This window comes from Scatophagus argus, chromosome 2, assembly GCF_020382885.2.
Source record: "Scatophagus argus isolate fScaArg1 chromosome 2, fScaArg1.pri, whole genome shotgun sequence".
Classification (NCBI taxonomy): domain Eukaryota; kingdom Metazoa; phylum Chordata; class Actinopteri; family Scatophagidae; genus Scatophagus; species Scatophagus argus.
The window spans coordinates 8,690,512-8,710,789 of record NC_058494.1 but is presented as its reverse complement, the minus strand read 5'-3'; the positions used below and the strand labels follow the sequence as shown (position 1 = coordinate 8,710,789).

Below are 20,278 nucleotides of genomic sequence, written 5' to 3'. Positions count from 1 at the left end.
AAATCCAGAGAGGACATTGAGTTTTTGAGGATAAAAGTTTATTCCTGACCTTGGAAAAAGTTTGACCAAATAATCCCACCTTAATGCTCACTTAATTGCTTTTTTCAGAGCATTTAATCACATCTAGCAGTGTTAATGTTATATCTTCCTCAGTCTGATGGAGCAAATGCCACTGACCACAATTTCTGGAAATTATAAGTAGAGCATGACTTTATTTTTGCCAAATAAATGTTCCAAGATGTATGGACATGTAATTCTATATAGTTTTTTGTTAGTTTTAAGAAAATATATCAACCATTTGATGATTCCCTTGACCTCAGGTGTCCTCCTTTGTCCTTCATGTCATCAGGCTTTACAACTCCTCACTTGGGGCGAGGAGGTGGAGGAAACAGGGTACAGAGGACAGAAGGGAAGAGGTGTTAGCCACTCACTGTGCAATAATTCATTAGCCTTATAAAGTTGTCTATGTTTTGCCAGTACAGTTCTCTATATTTATTTTATTTTTTATTTTATCCTTTCTCTCTCTCCTGTTTGCAAATAACTGTTGTTTGTTGTTGTTGTTGTTTGCAAACTGCCCTGTGTGCGGCTTCATTACTTTTTAAGCTCCCTGAGGGAGTCAGGGTTTAAGTTTAAGTCTAAGTCTAAGGTGACACTCATCACCATCCATGAATTAAAAACTCATCAAAACAATTATGACTGTATGACATGTGCATGCTGGATCTTATGCTTCTGCATTAAGTAATTAACTCTTTAGTGAATAAACTGGTGTCTTTAAAATTAGAAGCAGGTCACTTTCACTGCCAGGAACAAACATGGAAAAGTACCAAGCATTATGATGGATGACCTTTCTCCGTTACACTTTTTGATTTATTGCGTTGATTTCGGTGTCAATAAGTCACTTCTTATCATTATTTGCTGTAAGCATATTTCTACATTTCCCCCCCCTCAGCGTTTTATTGTTCCAAAAGTGTGACTCAGTGCTTTGTTCAATTTCCAAGTGTGATAATGTTGTGTGTGTCCAATAGTGTGGTTAGGTATTACTGTACAGTATATTACAAAGCAGTACAAACCCTCTCTTGAGAGTTGGGCATCAATCAAAAAGAAAGCCTCTGTTCAAAATATAACTTTAAGTTACACAAGCAAAAGCACTGCTAAGAAAGCATATTTACTTCTCAGAATGTTTTTGATTTGATTGTGATTTTATTGCTTACACATGAAAAAACATACAAAGGTGTATGCACATAAAGAAGGGAAAATGTGATAGGATGTTGTGCATAACCTAATCCATTCGAAAAAGACAAAAAAAATAAATAAATAAATAAAAAGAAAGAAAAAATAATTTGAGTACATTAGTACAGACAAAATAATATTATATTAATATCAGACTGCTTGGGTGTTTTGATCTGTCATAAATAGATATAAATGTTACAATGTGACTAAACAAACAAAAAAAAAAGCGTGAGCTTTGCTCAGCTGTCTGCTCTGACAATACAAGCAAACAGTCTACACAGCCACGTTACAGGCTCTACAAGGCTTTGCTCAGGCACAACCGTGCTCCTGTGGAGCAGTGGAGAATATGGAGATGCAATTTATTTTTGGGAAATGTCGTTGTGCTGCACTTTACTATCTAACCAAAAATGTAATGGATTACATATTCAGGATGATAGAGGAAAAATGCAGAATCAGGTGTTCCAAAGTACAGACACAAACGTTTTTATCTGTGGCTGGACCTCTGGACTTAACCGATCTCACCAAAAAGAAGAAGAAAAGAAATCACCAAAATGAATTGATCAGTATACACTAAGTGTGGTCCAAGTGCTTTTATGAATCCTTTTTGTAGCTTTCATGTTGATATTGTACACGAGGACTTTATGATGTCTATTAATGCAGACAACAATAGGCTTGAACAGAAAATCAGCAGATTATTTGCAGTGGCTATGAAAAGACCACCTTGGATGTATTATTGTTTGTATGTTTTTTCACTTCTGGCGCTGCTACAAACGGACGTGAGGATGGAGCTCAACCATCTACGTCTAAGGAAGTTTGCAGGCCTGGAGGGCTTGAGCCCCAAATTCCTGAAAGGATGTGCGGCCTAGCTGTGTGATGTTTTGCAGCACATTTTCCAACTGAGCCTGAGCATGATGGTTGTTCCTGCTCCGTGGAAAACAACATGCCTGGTTCCGGTGCCGAAGGACAACCACCCAAACTCACACAGTGACTACAGACCCGTGGCCTTGACATCACACGCCATGAAGTCACTGGAGAAGCTGGTCTGATCAGTGGTGGAACCATACCTGGACCCCCTTCAGTTCGCATACCAGCCACGTATTGGAGTTGACAACGCCATCATCTACCTGCTGCACAGAGCCTACACACACCTGGACAGGGCAGGCAGCACTGTAAGAGTCATGTTCTTCGACTTTTCCAGTACTTTTAACACCTTAGGACCTGCTCTACTCTGCAGTAAGCTCCTGGACATGCAGGTGAATGACTCGCTGGTCACCTGGATTGGGGACTACCTCACTGGCCAGCCACAGTGCGTGAGGCTGCAGAACACCACCTCGGACACCATACTGAGCAGCACAGGGGCTCCTCAGGGGATGGTCCTCTCGCCCTATCTGTCCACACTATACACCTCTGATTTCAGGTGCAGCTCACAATCCTGCAATCTGCAAAAGTTTTCGGATGACTGTGCCATTGTGGGCTGCATCACTGGTGACCAGGAAGCTGAATACTGAGGTGTGGTGGACAGCTTCGTGGAGTGGCCTAGAGGTTGGAGAAGCGGCTTGTGATCAGAGGGTCACTGGTTCGATTCCCCCACCGGACGGGCAGGAAAAATTTGGGTGTGGTGGAGTGATTAATGCGAAAAATCCTCCCCCGCTCCATTAGCCGGCTGATGTGCCCTTGAGCAAGGTACTTAAACCCCCCCAATATGCTCCCCGGGCGCTTGATGCTGCCCACTGCTCCTGTGTGTGTTTCACTGCATGTAATTTGCCAGGTGTTGCATGTGTGTGTTCAACTAAGGATGGGTGAAATGCAGAAGATGAATTCAGTGTGTGTATGTAAAAATATATATACTGTCAATAAAGCTGATTCTTCTTCTTCTTCTTCTTCAGAACCACCTGTAGCTCAACATGGTGAAAACTAAGATGAAGACGAAGATGAGTACCTCCCACAACCCTATCAACATCAGGGATGCTGAGGTGGACACTGTGGACTGCTACAAGTATCTAGAGGTCCACATAGACAATAAACTGGACTGGACAGTCAACACCAATGCCTACTACAAGAAAGGGCAGAGTCGCCTTTTCCTCCTGAGGAGACTCCGGTCTTTTAATGTCTGCAGGACAATGCTGCAGATGTTTTACCACTCAGTGGTCTCCAGTGTCATCTTCTAGGCTGGGGTGTGCTGGGGCAGCAGGGTGAAGACAGCTGGTGCCAACAGGCTCAATAAGCTCATCAGGAGAGCTGGCTCTGTCCTGGGAGTGGAACTGCAGTCTCTGGCAGAGGTGTCTCAGCAGAGGAAACTGCTCAACATCCTAAACAACAAGTCACACCCCCTGCATGCCACACTGGAATCCTGCCACAGCACCTTCAGTCGTAGACTGAGACCACCAAGGTGCTCCACAGAACGCCACAGGAATTCCATCCTCCCTGTGGCTATCAAACTCTTCAATTCATCCCCTTTCTCCACATAGGACAATAACACTTTATTCTGAGCTACAGTGAACACTTTCAGATTGTATCCGCACCTTATCCGTTGCCATTCTGCACCTTATCTGCCGTTATCTATCTATATCTCATGTATATACTATATACTGTTATTATTTTTTCTTTTATAGTACTTTGCTATTTTTTTATATATTATTATATTTTTGTGGGGAAATTACTTTCTACTTTTGTATGTTCTTTGTATTGCAACCCTGGCACAACAGTTTCCTTAGGGATCCATAAAGTTCTTATTGTATCTTATCAGATCAATCAAAGAATTAAACACAAACTATGTAATTTCTGTGGCTATGGGCCATTCAGACAAAACAATGAAAAATAAAGATGTAGTCTGATGACACTGCGAAGTAGTGTGGGATGATGGAAGTTGTTGTCTTCGTTGTTAAACCACTACCATTGCCAATGAAAATCCATTTGAAGTGACGTCACTTAGGTAAAAATGGATGTGCTAATGTTTTCAGTTTTTATTTGTAGATTTTTTTCACAAACTCAGGTTTACAGCAAGGTGAAATGCGAGGTTACATAACTCACTGGATCTCTACCAGGTGTACTTTGCTTACTAACCAGGTGTACTTTGTACTATACAGCACGACTATTTCATGTTGTCATGAGTATGTTGTTCTTTAGCACGTCCACACCATGTCAAATTATACCACACCTCAAAAGCATATAAAAACAATACAGCAATACAGTATTAGACTTCTGGAGCAATGGTGTTGTAAGATGGTAATGTAGTGTTGTAATCTCAGATATTCCACAATCATTTCCAAACTCAAGTTTGCCAGGTGCAAAGTTCAGTGCAACACCTTTTTTTGTTGATAAAAACTTTGACACCTGACTACTGGAAGTCATCATATACGTAACAGCCAACCAGTTGTTGGAGGTAGAGATCATGTTTCAAGTTCATAACAGCCCAACAATCTCAGACTGGAAATATCACTGATCAGTCTTGCTTCTGTCCTGCATCAGACATCTCCTCTCCAGTCTGTGGTGGGACAGTTCAGCCTCACTCACTGAGGAGGTTCTGACTCCATCTGCAGCGCTGCCTCCACACTGTCCACATACCTGAGACCCTGCAGATCAGCTGCCAGGAGAACCTCCAGAACCCAGGGCTAAAGGTGAGTAGAAGACAGAGAGAGAGAGTGTATGAGAAGGGGAGAACATAAAGTATAACAACTGAATATTGGACCCAAATAAAAAAGGATTAGATTTTGAAATTCTCTGTGTGAGGGCTGAAATTCCTACCTGCAATCTGGAGAAGACTAGCTGCACCTCTCGCAGTTTGAACTGTCTTAACAGGTCCCTGAGCTCGCTGACCACTGAGTAATCTATGGTACTGACATGGTGGCAATCCAGAATCACTGACCGTGGCGGAGACACTGGAGGAGAGACATTTGGGTGAATCACAGTTTCATGTAAGCATCCCCTAAACAAAGACAAACAAATCTTTACCCTGCAGAGCCTGAGTGTGTATGATATGGCTGAGATACTCTGTGGCAGGAAAGCTGAGTCCACTGCCCAGTTCCATCACCAGCACGCCGTGATCAGACACCTGCACACAACAAACACACTGTTAACACAGAAACAACCTGCTACTCTCGAGATGCACTGATTTTATGATGTTCGGCATACCTCAGCAGGCCTTTGGATCCTGAAAAATCAACATACCTCATAAACTGAGGTAAATCTAGCATTGTTATTTAAACATTCCTGCACATTAATGAACTCAAAGAGGAAAAGACAGTAAAGGGATATCTACCTACTGCAATGGTATTGAAACATCTACAGCTGAACAATTGCAGTTGTCTCATAGCACATATCATGATATTGCCAAATCCTTCCATCATCTAATACAGTGGGTGCATTTCCAATGTTTCTAAACAGGATTCAAGCCTTCCAGCAGCCAGCCTTAAACTCCTAAGTTTTGGGACTGTCCAATTGCATTGGACTGAAAGCCTAAAAACAAAAGCTGAAAAAGTTCTCAGAAGGAACACTGTTCTGAAAATGTGTTTTTCTGTTCCAAACACCTTTCTATTCGGCCATGCAGGGATCCTGAGACCCTGACCTCTGTCAGGAATTTTCTTAGTGCCTTGTTGTATTGGGACATTTCTGTGCTTCAGCCTTTATGCTGCACTGTGTAGTGCCCAACCAATAACCGCACAAGATTGGGACTCTAAAAAACATTGTCATTTAACGCTGTGAAACAGTTGCAGTTTGGTTATATTTATGGAAATGGTGACATGATCGTTACAGGATGCAGGGTGCAAAACACGCCCTGATAATCACAGATTTCTGCCTACTGGAGTTATCAAACTGCTGAGTCAAATCCTTTGGACACATGCACAGTACTTCTGGTAAAAGTACTCATATTCAACAACAACATTTTTAATAAAAGCAAAATGACTATTGTACCTTTACAGAAAACAAGCACAGCCACTTTTGTGTTCTAGCACTGAAAGTCAACATATGTATTATGGTCAGCTCTTCTGTGAGGACAGAATGTTAATAGTACCTTCATCTGTGGTCTAGCCATATTGTACAGCAGCAGGGCTCCAGATACAGCTACACCTCCTATGATGCCGTACTGCACCTGCCAGAAACTCATCAGGAATGTGACAATAAAAGGCAGCAGGTCGAGCTCTGTGGAAGAGTGCCACAATTAAATCAACAGAAAAAACAGTCGCACTTAACCGAAAAACTGAGCAGACACCTACTGCGTATCCTCCACATCTTAGCAACGACACGGAAATCCACCATAGGAGCCACCGCACAGATGATAACAGCAGCCAGAGAAGCTTTGGGGATGTAGTAGAAGGCCGGCATGAGGAATGCCAGGGAAAGCAGCACTATCACACCTGTAAAAACATGCGCAGAAAAAAAAATTAAACAGTAAAACAAAAATGCATAGATTGAACAGAAGGGACACAGAGTGAAGAAAGTAGTGAAGAAACAATAGTGATGAGGATACCACAAGAGGGCAGAAGAGATACAGTCAAAATTAAAGATGTCAGGACTCACTGGTTATGATCCCTCCAGCTGGAGTGCAAACACCAGTCTGAGAGTTTACTGCCGTCCTGGACGTGGGGGGAAAACATGACACTGTAAATATATGACATCTGAGCTCTCTCTCTCTCTCTCACACACACACACACAAACACAAACACACACCTCCCAAAGCTGCCAGTGACAGGGTAGGCTGACACAAAGGACCCCATGATGTTGGTCACACCAATTGCCAGCAGCTCCTGGTTGGCATCAATTCTGTAGTCATTCTGACTGGCTGAGGAGAAACAGGAAGTTAAAATCAGTTAATGGTCTGAAGACACACGCATTCTTTATGCTGGTATAATGTGTAGAAAAGTGCTTTTGCAACAAGACACTATTAGCATGCTAATGTGAATGTAAGAACAAGGGTAACCAGCTGATGTTTAGCAGAAGTCCAGCTGAGGCTGATGGGAATGTCATTAGTTTTGCGAGTATTTGATCACAACTGAACCAATTAAAAATTTGACCTGATGATGTCTTCACAATAGAAGTTTTGAGATGATCGAGAAGAAGTTGTTTCAGGCGATTGTGAAGGGGGCATGACTGACTGAACCACATTTCATGGCAATCATTACAGTAGTTTGTAAGACATTACACTGAAAAACACAAATGTCAACCTCTTGGTGGTACAACTCAGGTTATCACCAAAGACAACAGGATCTCTATGCAAAATCCATCAGGCAGTTGTTGAGATATTTAGTCTGCACTACAGTGGTGGACTGATTAACATTGCCTTCCTTAAAGCTATGCTACTAGTGTCACTGAAAACACTTACCAAAAGCTTTAGCAATAGCAATGCTCTCCAACAGACCCATGAAGGGAATCACAGCAAGCCCTCCTCCAAAGCCCTGCACAAAGCACATGAGAGGACTGGCTAGTCAGCTGCTCTTGAATTAGAAAGATTTTGGGAAGTGAAAGTTGCAGCTCAATCATTTATCAAAATGAACTGCCCTCATACTGTGGCTGACCTCACTCTCGCTCCTTACCTCTACAATTTCTCCAAAGGAGACAACTGTGCCATTGGCTGTAGTGTCGGAGGTGGGTGGGGGCCTGAATGGTGGGAGCCCCTGGGAAGTTTTCCCAGTTATTGTAAACACATGATGACCATAAACATCCCAGGAAAATGCTATGAGGGATGCAGCCACGACCACCAGAGCGTTACGCACTGATCAGGACAGAAAAGAAATTAGAAAATTGGAGGAAAGATTTTAGAAAATATATGTAAAACATAACGCAGAGACCTTGTAATATTCAGATTCATACACTGCAATAGGTGCACATGCATTTGACATATTTGACACAGGTACTGACTGGTAGCAACAGCCCACACTAGCTTCCTAGCGACTCTGGAGTTGTTGGAGTAGGGAGCATCGTCAGGGCCCAGAGTCGTCTTCATAAACAACAATATGACCAGAAGGGCGAGACAGAGCAAACCTAGTACCACATCACCTATCCTGGCTTCTGGGATCTTGTAGAAGGTGTAGTAAACCTCCAAGAAGAACTCGTGGGGAATGCCCTGGAGTCCCAGAATATTCTAGAAACAGAAACAACAGAACTACTATCAACCAAAATCACTAACACAAAGAAGTGTTGCATATCTGGTCGGGTCAAATTATGAATATAGTGGATGAACAAGATGAGTTCTCCCCTAGACAGAAACAGTAACTACAAAATGGGTTTGTACAGCCAAGTCAGTCACATCAGCAAAAGCTCAGGCGAAATCTTTCCTCTTTATAGATAAGGAGTTGTAGATTTAAAGCATATGGTGATTTGTACAATGATAGTTTTCCTAAAATAAAATTAAAAAAAGGCTGCAATATATAAAAATATAATGAATTGAACCCATATCATGGTGCATATCATATCATATCATATCAGATTATTGCCAACATGCAGCCCTATTGGAGATTAAAACTGTAGAAGCACCAATAGGCAGGGAAATTTAAGGAGATGACCTGCAAAAAAATGTCATAAGAGAGTCAATACTGGTTAACCGACATGGATTCCATATCAGTATGTGAGAGTTTTTTTCTTGCTTGTTTACTGCTTCATATACACATGGCATTTCTTTATTTTAATCACTTTTTATTGCTGAAGAGTAAAATGTTCTGTTCTGGATATTAAAAGATGACGCAGTTTCTATAAACTTGTGGAACTGGAGTCTCTGTTGAGAAATATCATAAAGTGATGAGTACAGAAACTGTAACTAGTGGTTTTGTAGATGTGTGTGTGTGTGTTTAATTCTCACCTTAACCTGGCCGAAGCCAATGGTTACTGCAGCAGCACAAGTGAAGCCTTTTATTACAGGGAAAGAGATAAAGTCCAGCAGGAAACCTGAAGAAGATGCAAAGACATGAATGATTTGAAGAGTAGACCTTGAACCAAAAATAAAAGCACAGTTGAGAGCCACAGATCTTGTAGAAATAGTGTGTGGTTAAACAGAGGAAGTCATAGATGTAGAGGCAGGAAGTGGCTGTTTGCACTCTAAATCTTTCTCTATGTCAGTACATACTTTTTACTTTTTAATTACTTTTAGTAATACTCTTAGATCGGGGTTTGTTACAAAGATGTAAAATTAAAAAAGTAACTTCCATCAGGTGCAAACAATGTGTTCTACTGTGAATTAAAAACTAATTTTGATTTTGATTAAAAAAAAAAACAACAACTTGTCTTACCGTGACAACCAACCATCACAAGTGTCAGCTAAATTAATTAGCCACCAAAATCGCTGTCATGAGGTTTTCACATGACCTCAGCAGCCCTCCACTCACCTAATCTCAGTAATGCCATTGCAGCCTGGATGAGTCCACAGAGGAGGCTGAGCAGCACGGCTCGATGTGGCTGCCCCCCCACCACCGAGAAACAGAGGAGTGACATGATGGCTGTGGGACCCAGTGTCACATCTTTAGAGGTCCCCAGGAGGGTGTAGATGAACCCTCCCATGAAGGCAGAGTAGAGTCCAAACTGTGGAGAGAAAGGTTTTTAGATTAAATGAAGAGAGCTGCAGCTAAAAATTATTTTCATTACTGATTAAAGTCTCTGTCCACTCAAACATGCTTTTCTCACGTCTTCTTTCAGACGCAGAGCTTGTTTTCACATTCATTTGTTGATAGGAAGTGACAAAAACATAACAGACAAGCGACCACCCTGTGCAAGCTATGGGGATCCAAATAAAGAATAAGGAATACCACAACAAGATGATTTTAATTAGCTGTTGGATCCAAAATGGATCCAAAAGATGAACCTTCACAGACAACCCACTGAGGATTCACCTGCACCGGGAGGCCGGCTACTTCGGCATAAGCCAGCGCCTGCGGTACAGTCGTCAGCCCGACGGTGAGGCCTGCGAGCAGGTCCATCTGAAGCCACTTCAGCTTGTACCTGGGCAGCCAGGAGAGGATGGGAAGCCATGCCTTAAGGGTGCTGTAGGAGCAGCAGCTCCGGCAGACTGCTGACACTCGTCCCAGCAGGGGCTCGTCCATTGCTCAAGAATTAGAGGAGAGAAAGGAAAACCTGAAGAGGAGGATGAAAGGCAGCAGCAAGTGCACAAAGTTAAAATGACATTTTATATATTCAAATCTGTGCATATGATTGAAGAATAAAAGCCACTTACACAAAGTGATCAAGGTCTCTGCTTGTCAAATGGCTTTGGTTTGCTTCTTTCTTTCCCCACAGGTCCAGCAGAAACTCTGCGTACTCTCATGTGTCAGTTTACAAGTGTGTTTTTCTCGGCAAACACACAGCAAATCACAGAGAGTGGATGCCATATCTTCAGATGCATGCTATGATCTGTGTAATAAAAGATTATTTTGTATATGAATACCTGAGGATAGATTTTACACGTCTCCGTGACTGCTTGACTCTTGACTTTAATGAGCTTCAAAGTCTTTACATTCATATGATGTTCACATGACAGGTCAGTGCTTGGTACACCTGTCTCTGTCTAGTGACAATCCAGTGATTGTTTTACAACAGTCAGAGCCTTTTCTTCTTCAAGTCAAAAAACTCTCTGATAAAGAAATGCTCAATCACATATTACCCAGTTATGTTAGTTAGCAGCAGAAATTACAGTGTGTGTTTTTTTTAATCTGCCACTGTGTTTAACAATGTGTCTACGTTATGTAGGCTATAATATTCTTCAAAAACTGGTTGAACAGTAAGACTATGTTCACACTGTGGCTGAAAATGACCAAATTCAGATTTTTCTCAAGCTGTCCGCATTAAATGGATTCAGATTTGTGCTGTTCACATTGTGCTTTAAAAAAAGAGATGTGAATCACATATGAGCAACAAAAATCACATCTGGGTCACTTTTGCTTGCAGTGTGAACGTAGCCTTAGATGTTACATTCTTCCAAGTGGAAGAATAAGAATAGTCTACACAGCTGTGTGAATGCAACAAACAGAATTTAATACATTCACATAAGAGATATATAAAATTAGAACATAGGGGATGACATAGAACTAATAAAATCACAACAGAATAGAGCAAATACACAATAGCACAGAATGAAAACTCTACAGTAGAATAAAAAGGAGGAAAAACAGCACAAATCCTCACTTGGAGGGAGGAGGAGGAAACAGCGTACAGAGGACAGGAGGGAAGGAGTGGTAGCCACTCACTGTGCAATAATTTATTACAGAATTACAGTACAATAGAGTTCTCTATTTTTATTTTATTTTTTATTTCTTATTTTATTCTTATCTCTGTTTTCTATATTGAGCTAAGAGTTTATCTTACTATTATACCTGTTTGCAAATAGCTGCTGTTTGTTGCTGTTGTTTGTAAACTGCCCTGTGTGCGGCTTCCTTACTTTATAAGCTGCTGGAAAAAGGGATCAATAAAGTGAAGTCTAACTCTAAGTCACAATAGAATAGAAAAACAACTCTTTAAAATGGAATAAAACAGAAAAACAACATGGTAAAATATAATGGAAAAACAACAGAGGAAAACAGAAACTCTTACCCAACTTGGTGGTTCTTCTTTGCCATTATTCACTGGTTCAGCTGTGATTTTTCAGCTCCCTTACTGTCAAAGCTGAGTTGTTCCTTTCCCTAAAACCACTTCCTTAAAATGTATTACTTCTCAGATAAAGCGCAAGACAGACATTCCGGCTGTGATCCTCACGTGACGTCTGTCATGTGACCACCAGTGGGCGGGGCTTAAGTTGTTTGAGGAAGTCGTTGAAGTATGTCCTCCACTGTCATGGAAGCTGGCACATAGCTGAACTTTGCCCAATTATTACCGTAATTAATTAACTAATTATTTTTGATTTACATGAAATGTTGCGAAGCCAAACTTGTAGAAACTTTGAGTCTTCACGTCAGTAGGTGAGATTGTTGGCCAATTGCGAAAGGAGCTTATCATCATGCTGTTTGTATTGTTTCTCCTCATTTTGGCTTCATGTTGCATCGGGGAGTCAAAGAGACGAAATGTCCTTCTAATAATTGGTGAGTGAACTTTTCTATTTCTATCCAGTGATACTTCTTCTCAGTTTTAAAAATTTAAATGTCATTGAACTCTGTTTACAGTTTCTTAGGTGCATATATCCAAAGCCAGTGCAGTCCAATACAACAGTCCTAAAAGGAGATGTTTCTAATATTCAGTGTTTCTTCAGGCGTTCTTTGGGGGGTCCACAGGGTCCCCAGTAAAAAGAAGAAGCATTTTTTTCACTCTATCCATAGTGACAGAATGTATTACTATTTTGATCATGGGTTTCGTGCACTTTCGGTATCAAAACATCTAAAAGCAACATCCTTATCAGATGGGGCGGGCCCTGGGACAAAATCACATCAGATCTGGTCTAATTTGTGTCAGTTTTCCTTGACATGAAAACGTTTGGGAAAGCTGGTTAAGCTCTCTCTCACTGATGTAAATTAACTGGACAACATAACACAAACACCTCCATAATGCAGTACTGTTCACCATCACCATAAACTGTATCTTCTGATGATCATCAGTTCAATGAACTCTCTAAAACAGTCTCAGCAAGAAAATGAACATCATAACCTCCATCAAGGTTGTATTTACTGGGCTGTCGGCTACATTAATTTCAGCCAGGTGTACCTAATAAAAACGCAGTGTACAGAATCTTCTATGATGGTGGTACATGTTGTGATGTTATGTCACAGTATGGACATATATTCAAATATATTCAATTAGGTCCATAAGAATTGGAACAAGTATGTGTTTTTTTTGGCATTTGGCCTCTGTACACACACCACATTGAATTTGAAGTGAAACACTCAAGATGTGAACGAAATGAAGACTTTCAGCTTTAATTCAAGGGGCTTGACAGAAGTGTGGCATTAACCATTTAGGAATTACAGCCATTTTATACACACGCCCGCATTTTTGGTGGGTCATAAATGATGGAACATCCATCCAAGCATATCAATTGAGAGGTATGAAATGCAAATTAACCTAAAAACTAAGCAGAATTCCTTTAGTAATGAAAGATATCGACTCACCCAATTGATGCAGGAAAATATAAAAATACAACATAGTTGTAGAACAGTCATTCCATAGATATGGTTAAAGAGGTAATAAATGTGTCTTTTTCCTCTTCCAGCTGATGATGCGGGTTTTGAGACGGACGTGTATAACAACTCTGTGGTCCACACCCCACACCTGCACTCTCTAGCCCAGCGTAGCCTGGTGTTCAGCAACGCCTTCACCTCTGTCAGCAGCTGCTCTCCCAGCCGCTCCACCATCCTTACTGGCCTGCCGCAGGTAAAAACACACACACATGCACAGATGCTTCTCATATGAGTATGGAGTGCACAGTATTTAGTCTGTTCTGATCTGTGTATTCAGCATCAGAACGGCATGTACGGCCTTCATCAGGGTGTTCACCACTTCAATTCTTTTGAAGGAGTTCAAAGTCTGCCGCTGCTCCTCAGCCAAGCCAACATACACACAGGTGAATAACAGAGATTTCCAGCCTACGTTCACCCACAAATTCATTTTTTTTAATCACCATTTCTCTCCCTCTCTCTGTTTTTTTTGCTCTCTCATTCCTGTAGGTATAATTGGGAAGAAACATGTCGGTCCTGGATCTGTATACCCTTTTGATTTTGCCTACACAGAAGAGAACAGCTCTGTACTCCAGGTGGGGAGGAACATCACCCGCATCAAACTACTGGTCCGCAAGTTTTTCCAGGCCCATAAAGAGGAAGTCTTTGTACAAAGCCAAAAGAAAGAAGAGAATAAAGACAATGCAAAAGATGAAGAGAGGCCATTTTTTCTTTATGTTGCCTTTCACGACACCCATCGATGTGGGCACTCGCAGCCCCAGTATGGAGCGTTCTGTGAGAAGTTTGGGAATGGTGAAAAGGGGATGGGTAGAATCCCTGACTGGACACCACAATATTACACACCTGAACAAGTGAAGGTCAGTGATGTTGACATTTCTTGTTTGTGAAATCCCACTCTCACCGGAAAACAAGGCTCATTAGTTGTAAAACATTTAGATTAATTAGTGTAAAGTTACTTTTTCACCTTTCTTTTTTAAAGATGATTACCTATTTAAAAATGTTTTCATGTATTTCTTGTATCCTAACATTACATTTTCCACAATAGCAAATTTTTTTGCTCCTAACACATGCTCTGGTCTGCCCTCATCTCATGTGCTACAGGTTCCTCCATTTGTGCAGGACACACCAGCAGCACGAGCTGACTTGGCCGCACAATACACCACGGTTAGCAGGCTGGACCAAGGTATGGAACAACAACTACACATGCACAAAAAACAAGGGTGGGGTGAAGCCATTCTTGTAAAACACTAAGCTATGCTTGGTTTCTCCGCAGGTATCGGTTTGGTTCTTCAGGAGCTCAGGGACGCTGGTTATGAGAACGACACTTTGGTCATCTACAGCTCAGATAATGGCATCCCCTTTCCGAATGGCAGAACCAACCTGTATCGCTCTGGGACTGCAGAGCCCATGCTGGTTTCCTCTCCAGAACACAGGGAGAGATGGGGAGACACCAGCCAGGCCTACGTCAGCCTGCTGGGTAAGGCTTTGGGATTCTGAAAATGGAAAAATTCTTTTGTTGTTGTTGTTGTTGTTAAAACATACACCATAAAGTCTAGTTCAAGTTTGAACAAAGATTGAGTTTTCACAGACACTTTGCTTTAAAGGAGTTTTATAGGCTAAAAAAGTATTTCAGAAGAAGGAAAATGTTAGAAACAATATAGTAACACACATAATAAAATCACATCACATTGCATAATAAAATGAAAATGCTCAGGTTTATTGTGGGACCCCTCTGAGGGTCCAGTTGGCTGGTTGTTTGCCTGGTGTGCTTGATCAGCCACAAGAGGGAGACTTAACAATAATGCATCAGCAGTAGATCTAGAGGATGAACTAAGAATGATCCCCTGAGGACATAAAAATTAAATGTAAATATGAAAATAACTCAAATTAAACAATAATACCAACAAATGGTAGAAACAGTTATGATATCAATGTCTGCAGAAGATAATTATAAAAACATTACATAGAAAAGTTTATTTGTTTTTTCTGTCATTTCCTTCCTTTTCTGCGCTTCTCCCCATCTCTTTTTGTCAGACATCACTCCCACCATTCTGGACTGGTTCTCTGTTCCCTACCCATCCTATAGCCTCCCCGGGAGCCCTGCAGACCCAGTTTACCTCACCGGTCGCTCCTTACTACCAGCTCTGGTCACTGAGCCCAGCAGCTGGCACACCGTCTACGCCAGCCAGTCGCTTCATGAGGTCGGTGAGCACTGGTGCTTTCGGGCAGGACGTCACCGCCATTGAAGGCTATCATGAAGGAAGCAAACGCAAGGCGCTGACTGCTGTCCTTTGACTTCCTTTTGATTTCAGGTAACCATGTACTACCCAACCCGCTCTATCCACCAGGGGGCGTACCACCTCCTCCACAACCTACACTACCGCATGCCCTTCCCCATCGACCAGGACCTGTATGTGTCTCCCACCTTCCAGGACCTACTGAACCGCACCAGGCTGAGTGAGCCCACACACTGGTTCAAAAGCCTGGAGCAGTATTACTACAGAGAGCGCTGGGAGCTATACGACTCCAGGTCTGTTACAGCTGACACTCGTGTTGTTCAGTGTTCATCTTGTTGTCACTGTGATGATTCACAGATGAATATCAGTTAGTTCAAAGCACATTTGGTGAATGAGTTTGAAGATCTAAGCTCTCAGGAAAGTGATCGCATGACAGTCAGGAAAGACGGCTGTGCTCCAGAGTCAAGAACAGCAAAACCTTCACCTTCTGTTGATCTTAACCCAATTTGAAGTGAAAATATGTAACATATATATCTTTAAAAATAATCTTTCACTATATAGTTTATGACTACAAACAACAAAAATTTTGGTTCCTATCATAAAGACACTTAAAAGTCCCCAAAACTAATATATCTTGATGTAAAGAGTAAATTAACACCTCCTGAAAATCTGTTCCTGTCTAAGTAGCAGTTAGACAGGAAAAGATTTCCCTTCATCTTGCTGTGATGTGCACGTGCAGAAAATACCAAATAGCACTGGTGTCGCCCTCTTTGCTTGGACTTTTACATAGAGGTAAATTACTATACAGTGTAAAGAGTGTGGTAGACAGGTGAAGACAGATGTGACTCTGTTAACCCCAGAGCCCAGTGCTGCCAGTGTGTCTCTCTGACTGTGAATGGACCGTGCACTCTGAGTCTCGACAACTGGATGCTTTTGTTTAGGGCTAAAACGATCAGTCGCTTAGTCAATCCACAGAACATGAATTACCAGAAAGTCATTAGTGAGTAAATAATCTCTGAATTAGCTGGTCCGACAAAAGAGGTCATTTGTAGATATCACCTTGGACTCATTTCAGTGTGCCTTTTCTGGGTATTTTATACACTGAATGAAAAATTAATTTTATTCCCTCGAAATTGGCACATTACTTAATAATGAGAAGAGTCATTAGTTGCAGCCTTGTTTCTTTTGCTTGAACTGTGATCTAATTCAACAAAAGAGAATAAACATGTTCTCTGTGCTGAAGAGTTAAGTTCTAAAATGAGTCACATACTTGTGAAGAGAAATCACTGGTGTTTTTGAACTGAAATACTGTTTAAAATAGTAGGAGATTAGAAATTATTATTACAGATATTATTCTTAAATTATGAACTAGCTTTTTGAGGTGAACCACTGTCATTCATCGTAGTCACAGAGAGGTAGATTTCTATTTTAACTTAATATATTTAAAGCGGACTATTTTAGGCCAGCAAAATGAATAAATATATTGACATGTATATATAAATATATCATTTAGTATTTCAGCATGGAGAGAAGAGCTTTTAGACCTCCATTTTGGGAACTGAAACTGTAAAGCTTTATTTCACTGCAGTAGTATAATAATAATTCTAGAAAATTTCCTAGGAAGTAATCTGATAGTCATATTAGGGAACATGGGGACCTCATTGTTGATACAATCTTGGCTCCAGTCTTTAGTCTGTTGTCTGATGTTTAAATCTGAATAAATACTTCACCAACACAGTGTGGACCCGCTGGAAACGAGGAACCTGGTATCAGACCCGTCCTACAGCTCAGTGCTGCAGAGCCTGAGGCAGAGTCTGCAGAAGTGGCAGTGGGAGACAGGGGACCCCTGGGTCTGTGGACCTGACTACGTCCTGGAGGACAAACTGGAGCCGCACTGCAGACCACTCTACAATGGACTCTGATGGTACATTTACTCATCTTGATTGACATGATGTCCGCGTGCACGGTCACTCCCCTCTTAGGAACGAAATGACATTTATTTGTATTTCTTTTTTGTATGTCAGCTGCTTTTAGTACTAAAAAATAAACAGAACTTAATTGCCTTAATTCCTATCATTGTTTTCGGTGCAATATCATTCTTCTTTATGTTACCAGATAATTTCATCATTCAGGTCAGTGGTCCTTCTTATCTTTTCCTGTACATTTAAAGTGCATTGTCCCATCATCCAGACCTGCTCCCAACCCTCTTTAATATAAAAGCAACATGGTTTCACAATAATTGTTTTTGCTATTATTTAATTGAAACAAATGGAGAAGTGTGTCTATTGTTGTTTTAGTCTCCATCCTGGTTGTTCTCCTGCTGGTCTGCTGATTACACAGGCGGTGGAGTTCATGACGCATGACCGGTGAGGTCGGCAGATCAATCAGGAAAAGGCTTTTATTGATTCCTTAGAACTCCACTTTGAATTGAGACTGATTCACAATTTGTCCATGTAGAAAGCTCTTAGAACAATTTGGATCAATTGATTATTCACACATGTTTATTGATCTGCTTAATTTTTTAACTCCTAATATGTCCATTTTCACTCATGTAGAAGTCTTTTGAAGCCTTGCACACTGATTCTGCTTTATTGTACACTTTCTGTTGCATGCAGTGGATAAGCACTGACCCGATTTAATGGCTTTTATGCTTTTAATGTGTGGTTCTACAGACAAATTGAATCCAATTTCTACACTTTATCAAGTGACTTTTCAGTGTCAGACAAGGACTGCTTTGGAAGTGGACCAGTTTACCCTTTTTAAATGTTTTTAAACATTCGGGAACATTTTGAATGCAAATATTAAATTAGTGAAACACAAAAGCATCTCCTCATTAACCCATTAGCTATCCGGGCATCTCTGAGTTTTGTCCACTTGCGTCAGTGTCTACCCTGGCCCACTGATGATAATCCATTTAACTTAAACTCCACAAGCGTCAGAGAAGGGCTGACGTCCCTATACATCTCCACCCCCCTCATACTCTATACCACACACACACACACACACACACACACCGAATCATCATCCACCCACCTCAGTTTTGATTTGACGAACATCCTGGGTCACGATAACGTCGCCCAATCAGGATATAAAAGCAGCAGAAAGTTTTCCAAACATCCAGCAAAACATAAAGTCTGCCTCTGACCGCGAACACACGAGCAGAGTAACAAGAAGCGTAACAAGTGTGCCAAAACGGTTCCAGACATGGAGAGGTCAGTCAGGTTTGCCGTGGTGTGCGTCGCAGTGTCTCTGCTGGTCTCCTGCCATCCAGTCGAAGCCTGGTACAAGCAGTCGACCGGGCCCAGTTACTACTCGGTGGGTCGCGCCTCCGGTTTGCTGTCCGGTATCAGAAGGTCGCCGTACGTCCGGAGGTCCGAGTCCGAAGAGACCCTGATAGACAGCGGGGAGACAACAGGTAACAACGTGATTCCAGAGACCAACAGGCAGATCTCCATCCTGAAAAGCATGGTGAGCACTGTTAATATGCTATGAACTTTATTCTTGTCTGATTGTCTCTTTTTTTTAAGGAGATTCACGGAAAAACTGCTTTTCTTTCAGCATTTTAAGAACCACATTTAAAGGAATACTTTTGGTTTCATAAGGACGACGAATCAAAGAACTGAGATAAAAAAAAATGTTTAATTGTCGAACAACTGATGCGTAAAGGCGCAAACCAGTGAGCGCTGCAGGTCAAACGCAACAAGTAAAACAGATGACGAAAGGGTCATTGACTTAAGAAATATTCCGAAATTTGTCTGCGAAAAACATCCGAATAAAATTCAAAATGTAGAAAGAAAATATGGGATTTGTCTGATACACGACTGTCCCAATAGTCCGCTGCTATTGGCGCAAAACGAAGTCTTGTTGTTTTAGTTGTAGAGATAAATGGAACACAAAGAAGCACAGCCGTGTACATTCTCACAGAAAGTGGTAGAAAAGGTGAACAGGGTCACCAAAAGTTTAACGGATTTCACTTTCACCTCCTGCAGGCCATCTGCGTGAAGGACATCTCTCCAAACCTGAAGAGCTGCGAGCTGCTGCGGGACGGGACGGGCACCTTCCAGTGCAAGGCGGACGTCTTCCTCACCCTGGACTCCCTGGACTGCCTGTCCGCGTGAGTCCCGGCCGGACCAGCAGAGACAGTCCTGGTCCTCCACCGAGCCCCGGGAGCGCTTCTCTGGAAACGAAAAAAAAAGAAAACAATGAAAGAGCGAGGGATGGATGAGTATGTGAGGGTTGGAGGGTGGTGGCGCAGAGGAACCCGATCGCTGTCGATGATGGACCGCTGCAGACTCTGAATGTTCTCTTATTAAAAAAAAAATAGAAAAAAAAGAAAAATCAAACACTGTTCAGTTTTTGCTTTAATTACGTAGACAGAAAAAATATCTATATAAAAAGATCAGTATGAGAGATGTTAGCTGATTTCATCTTTTAAACGACTTTCCATCTTTTACTGTTTTACCCTGACATGTAACCACCGCTGCCAACGTGTATTTAAATGTCCATAAAGTTGAGTGCAGAGCAGATTTCCTGGAAAGTACTTTTATTTATTTTATCTATTAAAATGAACAAACACTGGTAATCATTTGTGTGACTTCAATTTGTTTTTAAATATTCAACCAGTGGAGGATAGAAAGGGAAAAATAAGTGACCCAGCACTGCTTGATTTGTTACTTTTATGCATTTACATTAAAAGAAAACGAAAATATGATGTCAAAGTAAAGTCTTCAG

General features: G+C 41.4%; 3 protein-coding genes across 3 annotated transcripts; 2 read left to right on the top strand and 1 right to left on the bottom strand.

The window, feature by feature from the left end:
• Positions 1-4,200: 4,200 nt before the first annotated feature.
• Positions 4,201-11,890, bottom strand: slc26a11 (solute carrier family 26 member 11). Its single transcript, XM_046406008.1, has 15 exons — positions 11,740-11,890; positions 10,388-10,563; positions 10,047-10,287; positions 9,546-9,738; positions 9,023-9,108; positions 8,086-8,308; positions 7,761-7,939; positions 7,550-7,622; positions 6,898-7,009; positions 6,748-6,803; positions 6,444-6,584; positions 6,242-6,369; positions 5,182-5,281; positions 4,975-5,108; positions 4,201-4,841 (listed from the first exon to the last, which is right to left on the bottom strand). Exons 3-15 carry the CDS (start codon positions 10,254-10,256, stop codon positions 4,740-4,742), a joined length of 1,737 nt encoding a protein of 578 aa, XP_046261964.1. The 5' UTR covers positions 10,257-10,287; positions 10,388-10,563; positions 11,740-11,890; the 3' UTR covers positions 4,201-4,739.
• Positions 11,891-11,968: 78 nt separating this feature from the next.
• sgsh (N-sulfoglucosamine sulfohydrolase (sulfamidase)) lies at positions 11,969-17,614 on the top strand. Its single transcript, XM_046406019.1, has 9 exons — positions 11,969-12,224; positions 13,346-13,506; positions 13,591-13,696; positions 13,800-14,167; positions 14,412-14,493; positions 14,584-14,787; positions 15,345-15,511; positions 15,623-15,840; positions 17,286-17,614. The coding sequence occupies exons 1-9, from the start codon at positions 12,143-12,145 to the stop codon at positions 17,467-17,469; spliced, it is 1,572 nt and encodes a 523-aa protein (XP_046261975.1). The 5' UTR covers positions 11,969-12,142; the 3' UTR covers positions 17,470-17,614.
• A 145-nt stretch (positions 17,615-17,759) lies between these two features.
• On the top strand, positions 17,760-20,270 carry npb (neuropeptide B). Its single transcript, XM_046406044.1, has 2 exons — positions 17,760-19,015; positions 19,537-20,270. The coding sequence occupies exons 1-2, from the start codon at positions 18,752-18,754 to the stop codon at positions 19,663-19,665; spliced, it is 393 nt and encodes a 130-aa protein (XP_046262000.1). The 5' UTR covers positions 17,760-18,751; the 3' UTR covers positions 19,666-20,270.
• The last annotated feature ends 8 nt before the right edge of the window (positions 20,271-20,278 follow it).

What these genes read in the sequence shown, in the direction of transcription:
- slc26a11 (XM_046406008.1), bottom strand. Translation starts at nt 10,256, where the DNA reads ATGGACGAGCCCCTGCTGGGACGAGTGTCAGCAGTCTGCCGGAGCTGC. An exon ending in AATGGCATTACTGAGATTAG is followed by an intron (nt 9,109 to 9,545) that starts GTGAGTGGAGGG and finishes CATCTTCTTCAG; the next exon opens with GTTTCCTGCTGGACTTTATC. An exon ending in GTCACTGGCAGCTTTGGGAG is followed by an intron (nt 6,804 to 6,897) that starts GTGTGTGTTTGT and finishes CCCCACGTCCAG; the next exon opens with GACGGCAGTAAACTCTCAGA.
- npb (XM_046406044.1), top strand. Translation starts at nt 18,752, where the DNA reads ATGGAGAGGTCAGTCAGGTTTGCCGTGGTGTGCGTCGCAGTGTCTCTG. An exon ending in TCTCCATCCTGAAAAGCATG is followed by an intron (nt 19,016 to 19,536) that starts GTGAGCACTGTT and finishes CACCTCCTGCAG; the next exon opens with GCCATCTGCGTGAAGGACAT.
- sgsh (XM_046406019.1), top strand. Translation starts at nt 12,143, where the DNA reads ATGCTGTTTGTATTGTTTCTCCTCATTTTGGCTTCATGTTGCATCGGG. An exon ending in AAATGTCCTTCTAATAATTG is followed by an intron (nt 12,225 to 13,345) that starts GTGAGTGAACTT and finishes TTCCTCTTCCAG; the next exon opens with CTGATGATGCGGGTTTTGAG. An exon ending in GGCCTACGTCAGCCTGCTGG is followed by an intron (nt 14,788 to 15,344) that starts GTAAGGCTTTGG and finishes TCTTTTTGTCAG; the next exon opens with ACATCACTCCCACCATTCTG.